Here is a 23,695-nt window from a genome sequence, read left to right on the forward strand (position 1 = left end):
TCCTCCCTCATCCTCATAGACTGTAAGCTCTTGTGTCCTCCCTCATCCTCATAGACTGTAAGCTCTTGTGTCACCCCCTCCTCCTCATAGACTGTAAGCTCTTGTGTCACCCCCTCATCCTCATAGACTGTAAGCTCGTGTCTTCCCCTCACCCTCATAGACTGTAAGCTCTTGTGTCACCCCCTCATCCTCATAGACTGTAGGCTTGTGTCTCCCCCTCACCCTCATAGACTGTAAGCTCTTGTGTCACCCCCTCATCCTCATAGACTGTAAGCTCTTGTGTCACCCCCTCATCCTCATAGACTGTAAGCTCTTGTGATCAGGGCTACAATGATAACTTGATGGTGCTTAGTGGTGGACATCAAATTAAAAGCAGAAGATTAATTGTCCACTAAAATTAGACCTTCTCAACTCCTCCTCAATAGCACGCGGCCTGCAGACCACACTACGTTATTCATGTCACAGGTTCCTCTTATGAGGGCACAAGGTCTATGGCTGCTACATCTGTGGCTTATCTGCAGTCTGAGTGGTGAGATCTCTCGGAAATGCTAGCGTTGATGCAGACAAAAACATCTGGCTGGACTTTCATCTCACGTAGTCCTATCTGCACTTGTGTTCCTTTGCATCCAATATATGGGTGCAGGTTTTTTTTTCCCCCTGATTCAGAACGCTAAAAAATGGCGCCGGCTTCCTCGCGTTGTCGTGGTAAAAAAAAACTTCTTTTTATCTCTCCATAAAACAATCGAGTTCCATGAAAAAGGTTTTGAAACGGAATAACACGTTTCGCGCTTGTGCCAAGCGCTTCATGAATCTGAAGGTCAGGCAGTATTCAAAAGCTAGTGCAGGAAAAACAAAATCACTGGCAGAGGCATGCAGCTCCAAGAAAGCTGATACCTGGTTAGGTCCCCGTAGTTCACCTTTTTCTTCCTGGTGCATGTAAGTGCTTGGATTGCGACACAATTTTTAAGTTAAATCCTGCGGTTTGTCCGAATCCATCGGATCATCCGAAGGCCCGCCCCCCAATTTGTGTCGCCTGAAAGCCTGTGACTGTAACGAGTTAAATCAGGAACATTTTTTTTCATAACATCCAATTGAAGAAATGCTTACATATGGCAAATGAATCAAATTAAATGTAAATGCCCAGATGGGAAAACCCCTTTGAGTTCTTCTTTAGATCCATGTGTTGGTTCAAGGTGTTGGTTTCCATTGTGTTAATCAGCTTCTCCTATTGTCCCACCAATATACAGTTACTTATCCCATATCTTACTGGTTTGGAAAATGAAGTGCATATTAATGCCTGCCGCTCCATTCACTTTAATGGGGCTTCTAGGACATGATCTCACATCATGGCACAGTGGGAACTTGTGGACATTCTCTCCATACACAGGGGGAAAGTGATACGTTCATTCTGTTCAACAACCTCTTTACTCAAGGCGTAGGTCAACAACATCAGATTTATCATGGCCTGACACTTGGGACTCTGAGAAAGCAGAGAGGTCCAGATATAAGATCTTTAGAGAGAGGCCAAAAGTCAAACCAGTAGAATGTGCAACACCCCTGCCGATGCAAGGCAGAGGGGTTGTTGCGAATACGTCCCACCATGTAGCTTGCAGCCTGTGTAGGGTCTGATCAACCCCACAGCAGGTCACTACATAACGCAGGGGAACACTGTAGCGGTAGAGTGTGCCTGGTAAGGCAGGAGTTAAGTATTAAATGTGATGTAATATGTGTCAGCCAATCACATGTGTTCATACCTTGTATCTGTAAGCTGGGATGCAATTGGAGGAGTTACCACCACCTGACCAGTGGGAGTAATAAAACCCCTGGTCAGGAAAGTTCTAGAGTCAGTGAGACCAGGGAGTCTGAACAGACCAGAAGAAGACTGGAGTGAATCCAGTACAGATCAGATTAGAGACTCAGAAGAGACAGTGCAGCCAGCACGCCAGACCAGAGCCGGAGAGCTCAGCTCCCTGCCTGAAGAGTGTAGTGAGTTAGTTAGTGAGAGGAAAGGGATATCATCCTACATTCAAGGGTGATATCTGAAGCAACCCAGGACAAGCTGAAGCATCCTACTGGGACACAGCTACCTCCTAGCCTGCCCTTGCATCCAGGCTGAAGATCCATTCCTGTGGCTCCCTCCAACTGCATCTCCAGCAGTCTATCATTTGTCAAGGCACGTTGCTACTGTTCCTGTCAGTTCCAACAAAGAACTGTAAGTTGTTTTTGTTCAACGTCTGCCTCCGTCTGGTCCCTGCTACTACGGCTGTCATCATCATGGGGCACCCTATCCACCGCACAGAGACTCATACTCCAGACACCAAAAGGTTGCCCCAGGGAGAACCGCTATAGCAGCCTCTCCCTCATCATTTCCTGCCAACACCACCGTGCTGGAGACCCGGCAGGCTGTAGGACAGCCCTCCGGTTCCCCATACCAAGCACCGTGACAATAGCGTGCCTAGGCCGCAACCGCCAGTCACTCAGGTACTGCGAGCCCAGGCTTTCCCCAGGCCCCAAGAAAAGGCTAGGCCCCGGTGGGGGATGTTGCAAGTGGCGTCACGAACAGGATTTATACTTCTGTGCCTTATTCTGGCACTAAATACTGTACTTTATTACAAAGACTGTGCTGCCTAACCCTTCTGCCATCCGGGTTTAGGCCGAAGTGATTGTGTGCATTTCTACATTGAACTGTGTTACTGCTGCCACGTGCTGTCGAGCATCGCTCCAGCACTCAGGGGGTTAAACCCTGCAAAGAACTTTGTCAGCTCTGCTACATCCGGCGCTAAAGTGCCTGAAGCGTTTAACTCACGAAGCTGTGGCGCAGCACGGAATTCCAGCCCACCAAAAGTCACTGGCGGGAACCCACAGTCCGCATGGGCGAAGCTCCGCCCCTGCGCTTATGGCGCGAATCCTACCTCAGACCGCTGTGGCGCAGCAGAAAATTCAGCCCGCCACAGCTCCTGGTGAGAAAGACTCAAGCTCCGCCCTCTGGCGTGAAACTCTCCCGCAATGCAACGTCAGTGAGAGCCCACGAGGTACCTCAGAGTCAGCGCAGCCGCCATTCAGCATCAGAGAGGTTAATCGGCCATCTTGGATTTCTCCATGGGCTGTCTCCTGTCCTGCCGACATGCAGCACAGTCGTCGAGATGAGGAACCAAGTGTCGCATGGTCTGCCCACGAGCCTCGGCACCTTCCTCTGCTGCACCGCTTACTGCTGTCTCCCGTACGCAGTCTCCAATGGCGGATTCTCCACAGCAGCTGCCTCCTCCGGCTCCGGACCTCCAGAGGACCATCGCGGATGTGAGTACCATGGCCCCCAGGGCCTATATCACAGTGACTGTCACTATATCTCCCTTAGCCCCGGCTGGGGTAAATCTGGCCTCTCTGCAGAGGACCGACATCTGACCCATAGGAGGCCCGGCTACAAAAGGGACTCTCTTAAAGGGGCCTGACCCTTTATCTAACGATGCTGACTGTCCTGCGGAGTATCCATGACCACCTGCTTAGAGGCCCAGGCTGTCCGGTGAGAACGCCCTGCTAGCTACAGAGGTTACCACCGCCAGTGCAACAGTGCCCCCAAGAGCTACAGGTCAGTCTAGGAACAACAATCCTTCAGCTGTCAGCAATGAAGAAGTTACAGCTCCTGCAGTCATCAACATGCGCTCCACAGCGCCCCCAGCTACAGAAGGTCAGCCAGAGAAGTGCCTGTCTCCTTCCTTTGCTGAGATGCCTGCCGCCGCAGATGACCTCCCTGCTGTTCCAGCTTCTGGGTGTCCCATGTCAGCAGTTCCAGTTTCTACCACCAGATGTCTTCAGGTGACAGATCTCAACACTGCTTTCTTCACCCAGGCTGATGATGAACCTGCTGCAGTTCATACTCCCATGCCTGCAGCCATTGCTCTTGAGCAGCAAGATTAACCCATGATGGGCTGAAAGCCTTACCAGGTACTATGTAAATATATTGTAAATATGCTTATATCTTTACTATTGCTATCCCAATTGGGCTGAGTGCCCCTAACCCATAGAGCCAGAAACTTTCCTGAGACTCTTCCCCTATTTATTTATCTCAGTCAAGAGACTCACCTTGAACTGCCCACTGTCATGTGCTATGATAGCACCCCTTCCTCTGCCACAACAGAGATTCCTACAAAAGACTCTGTCCCTCTACACATAGAGGAGACCCTTTGCTTCTTTCTTTGCACAAAGATGGACTTTGTTATTAAAGACCTTCTGTGAGACTTTTGCCAGCTCCAAGGAAAAGTTGCTAGTGACTTCTTGTATTGCACTTAATGCCTTCCTTTTAGGTATGGACATTCTGCATGCACTATTATGCCTTTCCCTTTTTAGGTAAAGAGACATTATATCCTGCTACCCCGAGTAGCCTACCTATGTAACGTTTGCAACGTTATGTTTTAAGATGTGTACCCATTGGGCTCCTAAGCCAATAAGAGTTTATCAAAATATGTTTGCACACTGTCAATTTATGTCAGGAGTTTGCACTAACCTTTTATAGGCTTTCCAGATTGTAGTGTGGCTGTGTCGGACCGTTTCTATGTAAACCCTGACCGCAATCTTATGCCTCAAACCAAAGCTTCATAAGTGGGGGTAGTCCGTAAACTGCGGGTCCTTAGGGGACCGGGAGTGTTAAAGATGTAGCACCTGGATGCCACTCACACAAGGGTAAGAATGTCAGTCGGCAGGTACTTGTATGTTGTACAATGTCTTATTGTGTCACATATGCCAATGTAATGCATATCTACACTATATTTGTCACCAGGGAAGAAGTGTTTATAAAACAAATATACTGGCCTTGGTGCAAGGAGTGGATTACAGTACATGACACCACATCTTTCCTACTGTACAGTTTGGTTTAACGGCGTCAGCGGCCAACTGACGTACTTAGCATACACGTGTCTTGTCCTAGTCCGACACCAACCCAGGTGCCTGTCTCCAGGACCATGGGCGGTTTGTCCCTACAAATTATGTAGCCTGCACTTCACAGAAGTGCCCAATTTGTAATTTACCTCTCCCTCATCATTTCTTGCCAACACCACCCTGCTGGAGACCCGCCAGGCTGTAGGACAGCCCTCCGGTTCCCCATACCAAGCACCGTGACAATAGCTTGCCTAGGCCGCAATCGCCAGCCACTCAGGTACTGCGAGCCCCGGCTGTCCCCAGGCCCCAAGAAAAGGCTAGGCCCCGGTGGGGGATGTTGCAAGTGGCATCACGAACAGGATTTATACTTCTGTGCCTTATTCTGGCACTAAATACTGTACTTTATTACAAAGACTGTGCTGCCTAACCCTGCTGCTAGGCCAAAGTGATTGTGTGCATTTCTACATTGAACTGTGTTACTGCTGCCACGAGCTGTCGAGCATCGCTCCAGCACTCAGGGGGTTAAACCCTGCAAAGAACTTTGTCAGCTCTGCTACATCCGGCGCTGCCGTGCCTGAAGCGTTTAACTCACGAAGCTGTGGCGCAGCACGGAATTCCAGCCCGCCAAAAGTCACTGGCGGGAACCCACAGTCTGCATGGGTGAAGCTCTGCCCCCTGCGCTTATGGCGCGAATCCTACCTCAGACTGCTGTGGCGCAGCAGGAAATTCAGCCCGCCACAGCTCCTGGTGAGAAAGACTCAAGCTCCGCCCTCTAGCGTGAAAATCTCCCGCGCTGCAACGTCAGTGAGGTACCTCAGAGTCAGCGCAGCCGCCATTCAGCATCAGAGAGGTTAATCGCCCATCTTGGATTTCTCCACGGGCTGTCTCCTGTCCTGCCGACATGCAGAACAGCCGCCGAGATGAGGAACCAAGTGTCGCATGGTCTGCCCACGAGCCTCGGCACCTTCCTCTGCTGCACCGCTTACTGCTGTCTCCCGTACGCAGTCTCCACCGGCCATTGCTTTCACGGATCCCCCGGAGGTCCCCCGCTGCTGGCCAGCGGTTGGTCCTCTACGCCCCAACCAGTCCGTAGTGGAGCCGAGGGCGGCTCTTTCAATTGCCCCGGGGGTATGCAATACCCCTGCCGATGCAAGGCAGAGGGGTTGTTGCGAATACGTCCCACCATGTAGATTGCAGCCTGTGTAGGATCTGATCAACTCCACAGCAGGTCACTACATAACACAGGGGAACACTGCAGCGGTAAAGTCTGCCTGGTAAGGCAGGAGTTAAGTATTAAATGTGATGTAATATGTGTCCGCCAATCACATGTGTTCATACCTTGTATCTGTAAGCAATTGGAGGAGTAACCACCACCTGACCAGTGGGAGTAATAAAACCCCTGGTCAGGAAAGTTCTAGAGTCAGTGAGACCAGGGAGTCTGAACAGACCAGAATAAGACTGGAGTTAATCCAGTACAGATCAGATTAGAGACTCAGAAGAGTCAGTGCAGCCAGCACACCAGACCAGAGCAGGAAAGCTCAGCTCCCTGCCTGAAGAGTGTAGTGAGTTAGTTAGTGAGAGGAAAGGGGTATCATCCTACCTTCAAGGGTGATATCTGAAGCAACCCAGGACAAGCTGAAGCATCCTACTAGGACACAGCTACCTCCCAGCCTGCCCTTGCATCCAGGCTGAAGATCCATTCCTGTGGCTCCCTTCAACTGCATATCTAGCATTCTACCTTTTGTCAAGGCACGTTGCTACTGTTCCTGTCGGTTCCAATAAAGAACTGTAAGTTGTTTTTGTTCAACGTCTGCCTCCGTCTGGTTCCTGCTACTACGGCTGTCACCATCAGGGGGCAGCCTGTCCACCACACAGAGACTCATACTCCAGACACCAAAGGGTTGGCCCAGGCAGAACCGCTATAGCAGCCTCTCCCTCATCATTTCTTGCCAACACCACCCTGCTGGAGACCTGCCAGGCTGTAGGACAGCCCTCCGGTTCCCCATACCAAGCACCGTGACAATAGCGTGCTTAGGCCGCAACCGCCAGCCACTCAGGTACTGCGGGCCCCGGCTGTCTCCAGGCCCCGAGAAAAGGCTAGGCCCCGGTGGGGGATGTTGCAGGTGGTTTGGTGGGTTTAACCCACTGCACGTCGCAGACTCCCACTTATCAGTTAATAATATAAGTGAAAAAATTCTCAACTGCACTTCCCAAGGCCAACCACTAAAATAATTATAATAAATCCTGTATTTATATAGTGCACACAGATTACGCAGTGCTGCACAGAACTCACCAAATCAGTCCCTGTCCCCAATGGGGCTCACAATCTAATCAACCTACTTGTATGTTTTTTAGTGTGGGAGGAAACCGGAGGACCTGGAGGAAAGCCACGTAAACACGGAGAGAACTTACAAACTCTTTTCAGATGTTGACCCTTGGAGCTCTACGTCCAACTCTGTTTGAGTGAGAACATGTCAGGGAGATTTGGGACACCAAAAAGTCCTTATGGATTATTTACTGTACCAATTTCCCCTGTTTGAGCTCTCTCTGTGGCTGCTATAACTAAAATGAACCATTATATAGTATAGGCTCTCCGCACCGGCGCAGTAATTCATAAACCCGAAGCAGTACATTCCCGCTTCACTACTCAAGTGCCGGATCAACGGCGCAATTGCTGTGAATCTAGGTGTAGTACGTCGGCTTCATTGTGTGACTGCGCAGGCTCCAGGAGTTCTGGACCAAGGTAGGTATAGAAGGTAAAGTATGTATGAAAAGCTCAAGGGTGATTTGGGACACTAAACCAAGGACCAATGGGTGGTTTAGAGTCCCAAATCACCGAGATAGGTTCCTTTTAAAGGAGTCAGATCACGAATCCACAGGATACAGAATAACAATCCTATTGGTCGGGGGTCTGACTGCTGACAGGACCACCAATCATAATTCATTAATGGAGTGACAGGTCGACCATATATCAGGTAGCTGCAGCCAAGGAATATATACTTATAATTAAACCATATTTTGACCTATATACAGGCAGTATAATAAAAGATAGGTTCCTTAGGTTTGTTCTTAAGTTGAATTTGTATGTAACTCGAAACTGTATACAGGCAGTCCCCGGGTTACGTACAAGAAATGTTCCTTGAGTTTGCATTTAAGTTGAATTTATATGTCGAAACTGTATATTTTATCATTGTATATCCAGAAAAATAAATTTTTTTGGCCCCAGTGACAATTGGATTTTCAAAATTGTTGCTGTAATGGGACCAAGGATTATGAATAAAGCTTCATTACAGACACCTTACAGCTGATCATTGCAGCCTGGGACTATAGTAACATCCAGAGAGGTCACCAGAGGTCACAGGGGGCAGAGGGGTCCGTCTTTAACTAGAGGTCGTCTGTAAGTAAGTCAGTAAGACACTGACATCTTGGACACTAAGATGCATGGAATGTATAGAAAGCAATGTAATGTTTCAAGAGACTGAGAGTTCCTTCGTGCTTCAGACTCTTCACATCTCATCAACCACAGCGCTGTACACTGTATAGTGGTGGTGCTTGGTACTGCAGTACCACATTTCTGGATCTCCATTTGAACCTAGTATCCTAGGCTCGAAATGTGGCACTGCAAGAAACTGATTGTTAAAGACAATGGAATGTGGAGCCATAAGATGAGCTTTGTGTAAACCAAATAATTCCATTATTACTCACCATATACAGATATTAGCCCTATTAGATCTGGACTTTGGAGTGACAGGGTCTACAGGCCACTATAGATGGAAGTCATCTTGCTTTAGGGGGAAGCTGACTTGGGTGGGCCAAGAGAAGCATCTGTGAAGCACCAGAGACTGCGGCAGAGAATGGTCAGGAGCAAGAGGAGGTCCTCAGCTCATACTTGAAGAGTGAGGTCAATTTGTCTCTCTGTTTCGGACATTGGAAGTTCCATACACCAAGAGCCCAAGGCCTTTAATGTAACCTACAAAGAGCTTTATTCCCCCTTCTGATGGCAGTGCTAGAACATTGAGTACTTGACCACAGATCACGGTTTGTTATATTGCAGTTGAGGGACACACTTAGAGGGCTAGCATAGAAACTAGATGGTGGTTAGTGGTGGACTTCAAGTTAGAAACATAAAATTAAAAATATTAATATGTTACATGAGACCACGCTGCATCATTAACGGGAAAAGTTCCTCTTAAGAGGGTAGGAGGTCTACGGCTGCTACAGCTACGGCTTATCTGCAGACTGAGTGGCGAGATCTCACGGAAATGCTAGCGTTGATGCAGACAAAAGTATCTGGACTTTCAGCTTCTATCACGTAGCCCTATTTGCATAAAACAATCTGGTTGTATTATGCCATATTATAGGTGGAATATAACCCTAGATCTTGAGACCTGGGGGTGTCATGGGTGGTGTATCCAGAGCCCAATATATGTATAATACCGCCCCAGTACAGTAGTCATTAATGCATTCACTCACCAATAATAATGAGATGACTCTGCTCAACTGTCCCAGCTTATACAGCAAAGCTGACGGATGAACTGGAAAAAATAACAGGCAAGACCAACTTACTATTTTATGAATTGGAAAGATAAAAATATTTTTTATGTTGCTCTGTGGGTTCTCAAAGAAACCCCCGGACTGCAGAGTCAGTTGTGCTACCCTGATCTAGAAAATGGACCATACCACTTTTGATGACAAGATCCTACTGGCTTTAGAGGCAGCTGATTGACATTGCATGCTGTTATTTAATTGATGATCTACTAGGTCCTTCTCAACAAGGGACTCTCCCAGATTTACTCCCCCAAGGACATATTTTGCCTTTGGATTATTGGCCCCCAGGTGCATAACCTTACATTTATCCACATTAAACCTCATTTGCCAAATGGATGACCAAACACTCAGTTTGTCCAAGTCACCCTGCAGCCTATGAACATCCTCCATAGACTATATCACACTACATAGCTTGTACTACTCCCCCCATCCTCCATAGACTGTCCATAATTTATTCTGGAGTCTGTGAGATTAGTTTGTCAAACTACACAATGGCTGCCATACTTGGCTAACACTCTGTCAACTGGTTAGAGCCTCATGATGTCTACCCTAGTGACCAATGTGTAATATTTCACGATTTTAGGTAATGGTTGGAACAAGTCAACAAACTTGACCGGATGGAGTCTCCTGAATACAGAACCCAAAAGAGGTGTCTGCTTCATGGTGTCATTGGTCCTCCTTTGTCTCCTTTCTGCGCTACCTCAAGCTGATCTACCAGCTGAGATGGATGAATCCTTGGCTCCTGTTAAGATCCGGCCCAGGTGGCGATGGGTAGTAACCCCTCCCCTCGCTCTTCCAATCATCTTCCTCATACTGCTTTTCTCCTCCCCAATTTCATCTGTACGTTCCACCCCTGCCCTGTTGTGTATATCCCTCATCCCCTGGAACTGTTTTTGACTGTTAACAATATGGCACACCAACAGCGTCATGTTTACTATGAAGTGCTCCAGATTGCAACCAGCTCCTTCTTCTGATCTGTCTTTACCTGTTGATGTGAACTGTTTTATTTCTTATGTAATTGACAAAAAGATCCTTGAATTAAACTTTAATATGAATAAAAGTGCAAAAAAAACACATAAAAACAGGTGATCCGTTCCTATACAAGTGACCAGTCCAGTCCCATGAATATCATGGGAGACCAGACTGATCTTTAGGTAGACACAGATCTAAGAACTTTCTAAGAAACCTCCTTGAAGAAGTTGAAGCCAAGTGATCTCCAGGAAGTTTGGAAGATGATCTAGAGGGGATGGGGTTGGTTGGAAAACAGAGAACATCCAGAAAACAATATTTGGCTACGTTTTCTTGGCTGCCGATGTCTTCACTGCAAGAATCAAAAGAATGAAAAGGATGAAGATGTTGATGACACGTACGATTTCCAGCACCAGCCATGTGGATCCAGGAGGACATTCAGGACATCCGGGCTCTGGAAAACAGATAGGACAATTTACATCAGGGATTAGGGGTGGAAGGAGTTACTATTGTAGGACGTTGGGACAATTTATGGGCATTTGTGGGCAGTGGTCTTCAGGTTTCTTTCTAAACCAATGGTAGGAGCTACGAGTCCTTTACAGAAATGTCACTTTCAATTTTGTTTGTGACTCCAAATAGCAACATGTATGTATATAGTAAGTAAACTGTGACCACCACCTATTAAGTTTGTTCCATTGAACATAGAAACCTTGGATGGACCCATGTTAAGTAACTTATCGTTGACTGGCGTCCAAGGCTTCTCTCTTATGAGGCATTCCCTTTGATACTATATCTGTATAAGTATTTTATAATGTTATGCATATAGCTACCACTAGGGAAATCATTATGGACAGGCTGGTAGTACATTTCATAGAGACATAAACAGTACATGGAAGGTTCCTTAGAACAAGTTTGTACCTTTAGAAGGCCCAGATGTTGGAATCACCTCCACGATGGCTCCCACCGCTTGTATTTTTTTACCACTTTCCACCTGGCAGCAGTATATACCCGAGTCGTCTTCTGTCAGGTCGCTGATTGTCATCTCCAGGCTACTGTTGCTAATTGTAACTCTATTTTTGTAATATTGATGCTGTAAAAGATGTTCATTCTCAAAGCCGTAGGTCCACAGAACGGAGAAGAAGCTTGTATCAGGCGAAAAGGGGCATTTTATAGTCACCGATGTCCCAGCTCGGAGTTTCAGTATTGGTTGACTTACCCGGGTGGAATTTTTTTGGCCGGCTGTTAAAGAGAAGGATATGAGATTTTAGAGTTACTATCAAATTTTTGCATGAGGGTTTGCCAGATGGCGAGTGACACAATCCTGCTGAGACTATGACCCGAAAATCATACCCTAAAGGAGTCAACGGCCATAATTTTGTACAGTTGGAGGATCCTGGATGCCTTGCTCGAAAGCAAGATTATCTGGTTATAAGACCTAGATTTTTGGGATAAAATGATTTTGACTACCTGACTTTTTTCTATCGTGAACCAATTTTTTGCATTCCTTTGGATCAACACTGTAGGGCTGTAGGTTATACTTGAGGGACCGTTGTCCAATGAAGATACCGCATTTTCCGGGCCATTAGGCGCACCGGAATATAAGGCATCAGTCCTAGACGCCTTATATATGGAATAATTCCATATATAAGGCGCATCGGACTTTAAGGCGCAGGGTGGCCGGGGGAGTGGCAGAGATCTGGGGGCATGGCAGAGCGGAGACGCGGAGAGGTGAGCGGAGCGGAGACCAGAGAGGTGAGCGGGGAAGGGGGTCCCTTCAGGTGGAGGATGGCAGCAGACCCTACTTACATAGGTCCCCGCTACCGGAGACAGCAGATGAGAAGTTGTTCATGCCGCGTGGTGTGCAGTTCCCGCTGGAGATCTGCTGTCTCCGGTAGCGGGGACCTATGTAAGTAGGGTCCGCTACCCTGCGCCATACATTGGGCGCACCGGACTATAAGGCGCACTTTGGATTTTTAAGGAAATTCTAGGCTTTTATGTGCGCCTTATCGTCCGGAAAATACGCTATCTTAAGGCATCAACAAGAAAGCCAGCAATTCCCCCACAAAAAAATCAACAATCACAAAAATTAACAATAATGATTGTTTCCCAGATTCAAAGCCAATCAATCTTTACTAGTATTAGGACTAATATTAGGATGGGAGCCAAGATAAAGCTAAAACTGAATAGGAGGTGATGATATGGAAAATTTTGTTTCAAAAGTCAATAGTCTATATAGTCCGGTGTAAGTGCAGTCTTCTACCACTAGATGGCGCATTCACAATAGATCAGCCGGTTATTTTCCAATAGTATATTCATCTTTATGGACCTTTCTTCAGGGTCTTAGTTCTAGAATGTGACATCACCCGGAGTAAGGGTGATGGCACACGTAGCGTTTTTAAGCATGCGTTTTCAGTCCGTTTACAAACGAATGCGTTTTTGATTGTTTTTGTCCGTTTTCCCAATTATCCTAATAGATAAACAGGTTGTAAGCAGCCAAACGCATGGTAAACGGTCCAAAGTGGTCAAAAACGCAAGCGTTTTTAAATGGACTGAAAGCGCATTCTTAAAAAAAAACTAAAACGCCACGTGTGCCATCACCCTAACACAACACTTACACTCTAGTATACAGACAATTAAAGGAAATCTACCACCAAAATCCATCCTGATAAACCAGGGACATTACTCATAGATCCAGGCACCGGGACTGTGGTATCTTCTTATATGTGTTATCCGCGGCCTCCTTCCTTCTAATATCAACTTTTATAACTATTCTTTTCAGTGTTCCCAGATCCCCTGCAGCTTCATAGGCTGTTACAATGAGCAGATTATGTCTCCCCAGATTACCACAGTCCCGGTGCCTGCATCTATGAGTAATGTCCCTGGTTTATCAAGATGGATTTTGGGAGCTTTCATTCAAGGGTGCTGTGGGTTTAGTGTGAAACTGCTGGTTAAAAGTTTCCCTTTAAGCCCCGAGAGGTAGAGGGGATGTCAAAGAAATGTAAAATGTGACATAGATAATATTTTTTTTTGAAAAAAGGGATGATCTGTATATGCAACAGGAAGATGTGATGAGAAAAACCTGCTAAGACAGATGGATAGATAGGAGATAGATAGGAGGTGGATAGGAGGTGGATAGATAGGAGATATCTATCTATCTACCTCATATCTATAGCTATCTCCTATCTATCATCTATCCACCTCCTATCTATCTCCTATCTATCTATCTATCTATCTCCTATCTATCTATCTCCTATCTATCTCCTATCTATCTATCTATCATCTATCTACCTACCTCATATCTATAGCTAATAGATAGATAGATATGAGATAGATAGATAGATATGAGATAGATAGATATGAGATAGATACATAGGAGATAGATAGATAGATAGATAGATAGATAGATAGGAGATAGATATGAAATAGATAGATTCCAAGTCGTCTATCTTCTTACCTGTCATTTTCAGAGCAGCGATGAGGAATATAACTGGAGAAATCTTCATGGTCGGGTAGAGACCTGTGAGAAGTTCTTGTCTCTCTGGTGGCCCTCGGTGGCGGCCGTTGTGTCAGTAGGACTGTGGTTACTGTGTAGTGTTATGTGTCCTACTTTTCTGTGCATAATAAGATGAAGCACCTTCGCCCCTTCGCTTGGCCGGAGAGGAGACACGCACTTCCTTCCTGGTGTCTCCATATACACCGCACAGCAGGGTGTAAGGTGTCGCTTTATAACACGGAGGGTCCGTCCTGTAGGGGGTCAGTTTTGGTTTGATGATGGGCTCCTGCCATGGTGCCATATGGTCTATGCTCTTAGAGATTGCCGAGTGTAACCCTAGTTCTAGGGGGTCTTCCCTACTCATGGGTTATGTCGTGAATACTCAATAGTTGAAGGTCTCCTGGGACAGATGAGAGACAGTCAACCCCCAGGGAGCAGGCAGTGACACGAGATCTATATACAGAGCCTTATCCGCATCCATAGGTTGGGTTTCTGCCTTATTCAGGCCCTTTATCTGGTGCTTTACTATTGAAGTGACTCTGAAGACTCTGCTGCAGTCTACACAGCAAAGCTTATAAGATGCAGAAATATAAGAAGGAACATTTTTAGCAGGACATAAATCATAGAAAAAAATGGTTGTAACAGAGAGACCTTCCCATCCTGGTGAAACTCCATTCAATCATAAGACTAGATGTGTCATAGACATCAGTGCAGAGCTCCGTCATGTCATTCCAGGAGTTCTATCAAGTCTGCACCAGGAATAATGAACTCATTGGTGAGGGTCTGACTGCTGGGACCCCCACCGCACAAGAGAACAGGACGCCCCGAGTCTGGAAAGCAAAAATGTAATTCATACTAATGGTCAAGCACATTTATGGGAGTGATTAAAATTGCAGAGCACAGCGCTATGATATCTCCAGCACTATCATGATTAAGGGAAATCTACCATCAAAATAAAAATGGGGCACTAGCTCATAGATCCAAGCACTGTGACTGTGGTCATCTTCTTATATATGTTATCCATGGTCTCCTTCCTTCTAAATCAACTTTTAAAAGTGTGCCAATGAGCCTGAAGGTTTACCTGAACCCCTCCACGCTGTAGCTTTACAGGCTGTTAGAGCAATCCCTCTGCCTGATGTACTGTCATACAGTGGGAGGGGGGGGTGGGGTGAAGTGCTCCTGCACATTGTAACAGCCTGTGAATCTATAGCACAGTAGGGCTCTGGTAACATCCCCATAGGCCTTCTCTCTCATTTGCATAATTTCAAAAGTTGACTTAAGAAGGAAGGAGGCCATGGATAACAAATATAAGAACATTTCCACAGTCATGGTGTCCCTGGTTTATCATGATGGATTTTGATGGTAGATTTCCTTGAATGAACAGAAGTTCCGGAGATGCATGAGCGCTGTGTTCTGCAATTTCCTACACACCTGTACTACTGAATGGAGCAGTATGACACATGATCAACCTGCTACTATACCCAGTAGTGAGAACAGGACTCCTGCGTTCAGTTCTCATGATCAGTGGGGGTCCTGGAGCTCAGGCTCAGGTTGACGATCATCTTAATAGGGGATAACTTTGTATATTTCCTTTAACTTAAATGTTTTTTTTTTGTTTCAAAGAAACTCAGAAAACCCATAGATGCTGGGGCAGGGAATAGCAAAGAGGAAGTCAAAATAAGCTAACTTTAATGCTCTGGTTCCAGTATTGTGGCGCATGTTGGTTCCCCAACATTCCCAAGTAGTTCGGGAGCAACAGAAGACGGAAGGTGGGGAAAGTAGACTGACATTTATATTATGTTACTTCTCACCCGGCCCATTTGATATTGTGAGATTCTGGTGCAACCTCTTCCAGCATGTCATTTACACATGAAGTATCATTATGGGATCCGTCCCATAGTTGTAGATGAGGCAGAAGTGTCCATTTTTCGGGCAAGTGATAACCTGAGAAATCTTCATGGTTGGTTAAAGACCTGTGATACTTATACGTGATATGTAAAACGCATGTTATACAAAAAGTCCCGACCCGCCGACCTCCTGACCCAGGATCATACATATGGACACACAGGTAAAAGTCAAAAAATTACAGTGATGCACTACTTATGGTTGTAGGTTATCACAATTTTACTGTAAAGGTGAATGGCCATGTAAGCATCACTTGGTCAGCTCGGCCAGTCTGTTCAGTTCTTGGGACAATGCGGTGACAGTTCTTAGCACTCGTTCGCGGTCCTTGGCCTGCAGACGAGAGCCGCATCTCTGCATGAAGCGGTCAGGATGCCAGGTCACCCTCTGCGCCCGTAGGTAGCGTTTATAGGACTCTGCATCTGACGGGTCACCACCAGCAGCAATGACCTGTGCCATCTGCTCAGCCGTCCCTCCAGCTAAGGGCCATGGGATGTCACTGTAGCCCAATGTACCAAGACCGGTCCTGATATTAGATGGACCCTGGTCGCTGCCATCTTTTCCTGTAGCCTTCACTTTTTCGTCTTCCTCTCCCGTCTTGGTGGATGCGGCGCTTCTTCCGAATACCTGGTGACACCTCTGCTGGTATCGCTTACTCTGTGCCTCCCGCAGCTCTGCCTCCTTCCGCTGCTGCCTCAGTACATACGTCTTCTCCTCGGCCACCCGGGGAGATTCCTGAACAGACACTTTCCTGCTCTTTGCACCCGGAGGCTCCGGCCGGATCTTCCTCGCTTGATATTCTCTGTAGATACGATCGGCCCAGGCTTCAAAGGTCTCCACCTCCGGCACATCTTCTGCATAATCCTCTGAGACTTCTTCATAAAGAAGAGCCGCAGCAACAGGACAAAAACATAACCAATAAAACGTGTGGGATTAAAAACTCAGCAACAACAAATGTGATTTGTCATATATAACATTCTGAAAGAAGAGACACAAAAGTACAAAGATGGAGATGTTAAGGGTTTCGGGTGCCTTACAGATGGGTGTACCTTCACTAAGAGTACTACTTCCAGTTATGGTCCAAGATAGACAAGTCTTCTCCCATTCAGGGCACTGCCATGCCCCAGCCATTCAAAATGTGACCATCCCCACCCATGCAGACCACCCCCACAGCCCACCCAATGAGAATGCAGTTACATGCTCCAGTGTGCCACAAAGCCCCACCCATGCAGAGAGCTGCAATGCGCCTCAACCTAATCATTCAAAATGTGACCCATTCAGCATACTGCCACACCCCAACCATTCAGAACATGACCATACCCACCCATGAAGAATGCAGTCACATGCTCCACCTAGAGTGCCGCAATGTCCCACCCAATGAGAATACTGTGTCATGCCCCAGATTGCTGGCAAGTCCAACCATGCAGAACGTGCCCGTGCCCATGCCCCATCCAGAGTGCCGTCGCATGTCCCTCACTAACGGAGCAGTCTATGGTCCCCTAATCAAATATAGAATTATTATTTCTCGGGTAAAGCAAGACTCCTAATATTCCCATCTGTCTTTTCCTCCTCGATATGAAGCATCTAGAGCCAAGACCATGCACTACAGCAATGCCTATAGAAAGTATCTCCAGTTTAACTGATGACCTCAGACATGTTTGATGGCTCTTAAAGGACACCTACCACCAGGATGAAGGACTGTAAACCGAGCACACTGACATACTGTTGTGCACCCACACTGGCAGGATCTGCTCTACTTTTAGCTTTTTATGCCTTTGTTTTTACAAAAAAAGGTTTAAAGATTATATTAATGAGTCAGGCATTAATAGCTATGAAACCCAGAGCCCCTCAGGCTCATTTACATCATTTTAAAGATTTTTTTTTTCTGGCAGATCCTGCCAGAGGGGGCACACACACCAGTATGTCAGTGTGCTTGGTTTACAATCCTTTATCCTGGTGGTAGATTTAATTTAAGCGATTGAACATTAAGGGGATGTTCCCATTTCAGCAAATTAATGTTATTATTTGTATTATAAAAAATTATACAACTTTACAATACACTTTCTGTATTAATTTCTCTATGTTTTCTAGATCTCTGCTTGCTGTCATTATATAGAAAGCTTCTATATTAACTGCGCCAATGGACAGAAGTCTGACCATGGTCACACAGGTGCTCGGCCGCCAGATTTCTATCCACTGGCAGTTAATATAGAAGCTTTCTATATAATGACAGCAAGCAGAGATCTAGAAAACCGTGAGTAATTGATACAGAAAGTATATTGGAAAATTGTATAATGTTTTATCATAAAAACTTTAACATTAATTTGCTGAAATGGGAACACCCCTTTAAATAACTACTTTTGTAGAAGAACTACTTGGCCTAATTTTCCCAGGGAGCGCTGCCACAGTATCTTTGGTCTGGTGCTCTGCACAGTACAATAGCCTTGGGTGTATGAATTACTAAAAAGTTTAAAATGTAAATTTTGGTGCTGCATCCCTTACCTTCATACTGTCCATACAGTTCCTGATATTCATCCATACTCTCTGCCAAAAGTTTCTCTCTCCACTCGGAAGACTTGTGTGAGGAATGATCTGTGGGGGCTTCAGAAGGATAAACGCTGTGCATGGAGTTCTGCTCCTAGGAATGCAAACATGATGCCATTAGCACCGCGGATGAGCGACACCGCGGATGAGCGACACCGCGGATGAGCGACACCGCGGATGAGCGACACCGCGGATGAGCGACACCGCGGATGAGCGACACCGCGGATGAGCGACACCGCGGATGAGCGACACCGCGGATGAGCGACACCGCGGATGAGCAACACCGCGGATGAGCAACACCGCGGATGAGCAACACCGCGGATGAGCAACACCGCGGATGAGCAACACCGCGGATGAGCAACACCGCGGATGAGCAACACCGCGGATGAGCAACACCGCGGATGAGCAACACCGCGGATGAGCAACACCGCGGATGAGCAACACGAAAAACAGCAATTTCTAAACAGACTTCAAAGTAATGCTCTGTAATACGGATGGTCTATTCCTTAGGACAGGTCATCAGCAGTGGACTGGAGAGAAGATCCGAGGCAAATTTTTTTTCTGATACTGGTTCACAGTACGATAGACACACTGGGGGTCATTTATCACAGGCGTATGATAGCCCCCCTCACCCACCGATAAGGCGCAGCTGGATACATCAAAAAGCTCCGGGCTCTTGCTATATTAGCTGGCATACAAATAAGTGCATCCCTACTGGCTGCTTCCACCCCCTGACCGGCCGCAACCCCCCTTCATTCCCATCTGGTGGAGAGGTGGCAGATTGGTGAAAATAATCACAAGTGCTAGCGATAAGATACCATTTGCGATGATTTCACAGCTTCTACACCAGTGCTTAGGTGCAGAAGCCCTGATAAATACCCCCAATGAGCCTGTATGTTTTAGTTCATACATTACCATTAGGTCCTCTGCCCGCCTCAGGATGTCTCGAGGTGTCGTCCCCTCATGATTTTCGACATCAATGGACTGTGGAGAGCGCTTGAGTAAAGGCACAACCAAATCTGTGTAGACTAAAACAAAAAAAAAAAATCACAAGAACTGAAAGAACTGGTGTAGACCAGGGGGGGGGGGGGGGAGGATATAGAGGTACAGAGCTCCAAATCCTCTGCACTGACAGAGATCGATCCAGTCTCTGCATTAAGTTTATTCTCTAAACTCTACTTATCATTATGTATCTGTCTTTAGGGCCTTAAAACCTTGTGATCTCATGTCCCACCATTAGTAAGATGAATAATTTTGGAGTCCCCTCGTACTCACCTGTCCATCCGCCTTTCTCCACCTCCCGAGCTGCCACGTGCAGAGCATTGTTCCCATTGGCATCGCGCCGCATGGGGTCAGCGCCTTTACGGAGCAGCAGCAGAGCGCAGGCATCGTCCCGCAGTGAGCAGGCGGCGTGGAGGAGGCTCCGCCCTCCCGGTAAGGATGTATCCAGCTGCAGGTGCCGATGTTTTCTGATGTAAGACTTCAGGCGGAGGACGTCGCCGCGCTCAATATACCGCAGAGCCTTCAGCTCCCGACGGAAAGACATGGCACCTACAGGAGAGAAAACTGATTATATGGGGGAGTTTTAAAACATTTCCATCAGTTCTTGTCTATTTTCAAAAGCTCTTCTTGCTGTCAGTGAATGGAAACATCTTGTAACCATAAAATAGAATGAAAAAACTATAAATACAGACCTGATACTTTTACAGCTGAGAGACTGTTACAATTGCATCCAGTCTGTCAGTACAGTGACACAGATCTATCCTACAGTTTGGTGCAATGTATCAGAGCAGTTATTATGTATCACTCTTAGGTCCTAGAAGTAATAATGTCATCTCACAGTCAAATTGACAACTTTTCTGGGTGTTACATAAAATATTCAAGATTTAAAAATATAAACAGGTCAAGGGGTGGTGACCAAGACTGCAGGTTGGAGGGGAAAAATGAGGACAATGTTATAGACACAACTGTGCCTATTGATGATCTCCTGAATATACGGGAGGGGGTTTGGCTAGTAAGATGCAACTGAAGCAAAACCTCAGAAGTGTAAGGACTTTCAGCCATTGGATATAACTATGCATTCCCACATTCAATGACAGAAAGCAGAGAGCTTGAAAATACAGAAAATCTACTATCTTCTACATGTATATTATAGATACAGGATAGTATATGCATGCACACTCAGTTCCATAGCACCAAGCAGCCAGAAATCACGTGCAGCCTGTAGTTTCCTGACTCGATTAGAACTACAACCCCCAGCATTCCCTCCCTATACAGCAGCCAGTGCAGCAGAGCTGTAGATTCATCTATACTTACCTCGATGCTTTCCTCTCTACAATACACTGTACAGGGCACGGGAGGCTTCACTTCACACTTCCGGGTGTACTGGGCGGAGTTAGCAATAAACTTCCGGGCCGTCTAATAAACTGTCTCCCGGAAACCAAGCGCATCTCTTTTGGTCCGCGCCTGAAATAGTGGCATAGGGACAGGGATACAGCAGGGGTATTCTGTCAGGATAAACCTGTACATTGGGGATCAGTAACGCCTATATCTAGTGCACGGAGATATTCCTGTACAGTATATATCAGATATGCCCTAAAATACTGTGACTATGTCTAAAGTGGAATAAAGATAACTTTAAAGCACTGTTCCTGATATTACCATAAGAAAACATCAATAACATCAATGACGAACCCTGCCAAAGCGCATTTTACCTCAAACTGACAGAATTTACACATTTACTAAGAACAGTGCAGTGTGTACTGTGTGCAGTTCCCTGTGTGGTGTGCAGGGGGCACCAAATTCAGAATTTGTGGTGCCTGTTCTTCATGAATCTAGCGCCCCCTGCACTGCCCCGACCACTTTTTTTTTTGTTGCACCTTTAACATGGGGCCTGCAACACACACTTCTGTCAGACTCTGCATGTTTAATGTGGCGCAAGGTCCGACTGAGCACCGGAACTCCCCCTACAGTGTAAAAATTAGTGTGGCGTGAAGAATAGTGCAGTTGAGACACAAATGAGTAGCGTGCGACACATATGTGGGGCGGACACTTCTTAAATACCTGTGCAAGCAGTTTGCACCTAAAAGCATGTGCAAAGTCCGACAGAAAACTGGCGCAAGGACCTTAGTAAATGTGCCCCATTGCGTTTTTTGATGCGGTTTCTGAAAAAGTAATGGGAAGGGCGTTGGTCAGAATGCATATGCGTTTTCACTGAAAAGCATGTGTTCTGAAATGAGTGCAACACCCCCGCCGGGGCCTGACCTTTTTGGGTTTGGGGGCAGCTGGATTCCCTGAGGTCCTTAGTATTTGTAGAGCGCGGCCTAGAGGCCTCGACGGGTCATGGTCGCTGGGTACCGGAGTTACAGGCCTCGTCTACGCCAGGCAGGTATCCGGTATTAAGGAGCTGAATATTCAGGGGTGAATTTACACACAATACAACCCAGGCAGAGCTGTGCAGTAGGAGGCCTCTTGGATGTAACTTTACTTGGGGTCTCAGCAAAGCCAAATGTGCCCATTCCAGTATATTAATATAATACCTCACAACTTTCCTAGCAGAGATGAGGAGCAAAAGATGTGGTGCGTTATGTGCATTGCAGAATTTGTTTTTTGCTCCAGCCCTTGCCCCGCCCCACACAGTATAATTCCCCCCTTAATGCCCTCCATCTCCCCCGCACATAAATGTAAAAAAACCCTATTATATTGCCCACCAGTAGCTTCCCTTCTTATTTTGTCTCCTCAGCAGCCCCCTATCTTATTGTTTACTCATAGTAAAATAATAAACACATACTCACCTTTCTCTGTTCCCCCGCAGCAGCTCCTCTCTTCTCTCCTTGTATATAGCAGTGAGGTGAGCCGGCAAGATAACATCATCACATGGTGTATATCTGCTACACCGAACAGAACCAGCGGCACAGTGATAGTGCAGGGAGCTGATGACCCTCTACACACCTATAAACGCCTTCTGGTGGTAGGTTCCCTTTGACATTAGTAAGTACGATGAAAACCCAAAAATTGTCTAAACTGCTGTGTGCCGTGATGGAAGACCCAGCCCAGCCCCCATTATTTCTTAACACAGCACCCCATTTTAAGTCGCGAGCTGCCATGTGCTTGGTGAGTAAATAACCGTCTTCCTATCACTGTAGCATTGACATCATGAGCATTGGGGGGGGGTACAAATGTGGGGGGTATGGGACGAAAATTAATATTTGAGTTTTTAGCAAAAAATGGCTAACAGTGTTTTTTATAATAATCTTTATTTATATTCCATTTTTTACAATTCATAGGGGACATATACAAATAAAATACTCCATTATAGAGTACAGACAGTCATAAGGAACAATAGGAGGGTTTCACAGGACAGCATAGGGGCCAGAACAAAGACTTCAATAATCTGAATAGCTTTCTGGATTATATAGTGTCCCCTGATATATTCCTATACTGGTCTATTCTCCTAAAATGTCACTAGAGGGAGCGTGCTTTGTGTGCATATGTATATATGTGTCTATACTACTAAATTTACAAGTGTATTGTGGCCACAAGCTGTTACCATCACATTCCCAGTGACATTTATTGGATTGACATATGATCCGATCTTTACTTTTCATCTGATCTTTATTAAGATAGATACACAATATCTGCTTTGCACTACATGTAAATATATATTTTTCAGTGCTACTTTGTATATTGCATCTGATTACCGTATAAGGCGCACATAAAAGCCTAGGATTTCCTTAGAAATCCAAAGTGCGCCTTATAGTCCGGTGCGCCCTATGTATGGAGGAGGGCAGCGGACCCTACTTTCATAGGTCCCCGCTACCGGAGACCGGAGACAGCAGATCTCTAGCGGGAACTGCAGACCACGCGGCACGAACAACTTCTGCCGCGTCGGTCTGCAGTTCCCGCTGGAGATCTGCTGTCTCCGGTAGCGGGGACCTATGTAAGTATGGTCCGCTGCCCTCCTCCACCTGAAGGGACCCCCTTCCCCGCTCACCTCTCCGGTCTCCGCTCCGCTCACCTCTCCGGTCTCCGCGTCTCCGCTCTGCCACGCCACCGGACCTCTGCCACGCCCCCGGCCACCCTGCGCCTTATAGTCCGATGCGCCTTATATATGGAATTATTCCATATATAAGGCGTCTAGGACTGATGCGCCTTATATTCCGGTGCGCCTAATGGCCCGGAAAATACGGTATATAAAAAAAATTATTTAACTTATATTGTATACTCAGAGAGTCTGAAGAAAGTCGATTGTCCGACCGAAACGTCACCTTTTTGTTTGCTATGAATTCTCCATAAAATTCTCAATATTACACAACATCGATGTCACAATTTATTCCCTTTAAATTAAAACAAAGCCACAGGACTGCA

The 23,695-nt window shown here is 46.4% G+C and overlaps 1 protein-coding gene across 2 annotated transcripts; it reads right to left on the minus strand.

The window, feature by feature from the left end:
- Positions 1–10,504: 10,504 nt before the first annotated feature.
- Positions 10,505–19,875, minus strand: LOC140077075 (NF-kappa-B inhibitor-like protein 1). Of its 2 annotated transcripts, XM_072123942.1 has the most exons (5): positions 19,604–19,875; positions 19,244–19,356; positions 18,287–18,422; positions 11,308–11,628; positions 10,505–10,843 (listed from the first exon to the last, which is right to left on the minus strand). In XM_072123942.1, exons 1-5 carry the CDS (start codon positions 19,872–19,874, stop codon positions 10,713–10,715), a joined length of 972 nt encoding a protein of 323 aa, XP_071980043.1. In that variant the 5' UTR covers position 19,875; the 3' UTR covers positions 10,505–10,712. The 2 variants fall into 2 exon arrangements, with proteins under 2 accessions (XP_071980043.1, XP_071980041.1); XM_072123940.1 differs by lacking the exons at positions 10,505–10,843; positions 11,308–11,628 and adding an exon at positions 15,657–16,659.
- Between the last annotated feature and the right edge of the window lie 3,820 nt (positions 19,876–23,695).

Source organism: Engystomops pustulosus, chromosome 9, assembly GCF_040894005.1.
Source record: "Engystomops pustulosus chromosome 9, aEngPut4.maternal, whole genome shotgun sequence".
In the NCBI taxonomy this organism is placed as follows: domain Eukaryota; kingdom Metazoa; phylum Chordata; class Amphibia; order Anura; family Leptodactylidae; genus Engystomops; species Engystomops pustulosus.

Bases quoted from the DNA above. Each gene is read 5' to 3' on its own strand.
- LOC140077075 (XM_072123940.1), bottom strand. From the start codon at position 19,874: ATGTCTTTCCGTCGGGAGCTGAAGGCTCTGCGGTATATTGAGCGCGGC. The intron at 19,357-19,603 runs GTGAGTACGAGG...TTTTTGTTTTAG, and splicing joins GGAGAAAGGCGGATGGACAG to TCTACACAGATTTGGTTGTG. The intron at 16,660-18,286 runs GTAAGGGATGCA...TTCTTTATGAAG, and splicing joins ACTGTATGGACAGTATGAAG to AAGTCTCAGAGGATTATGCA.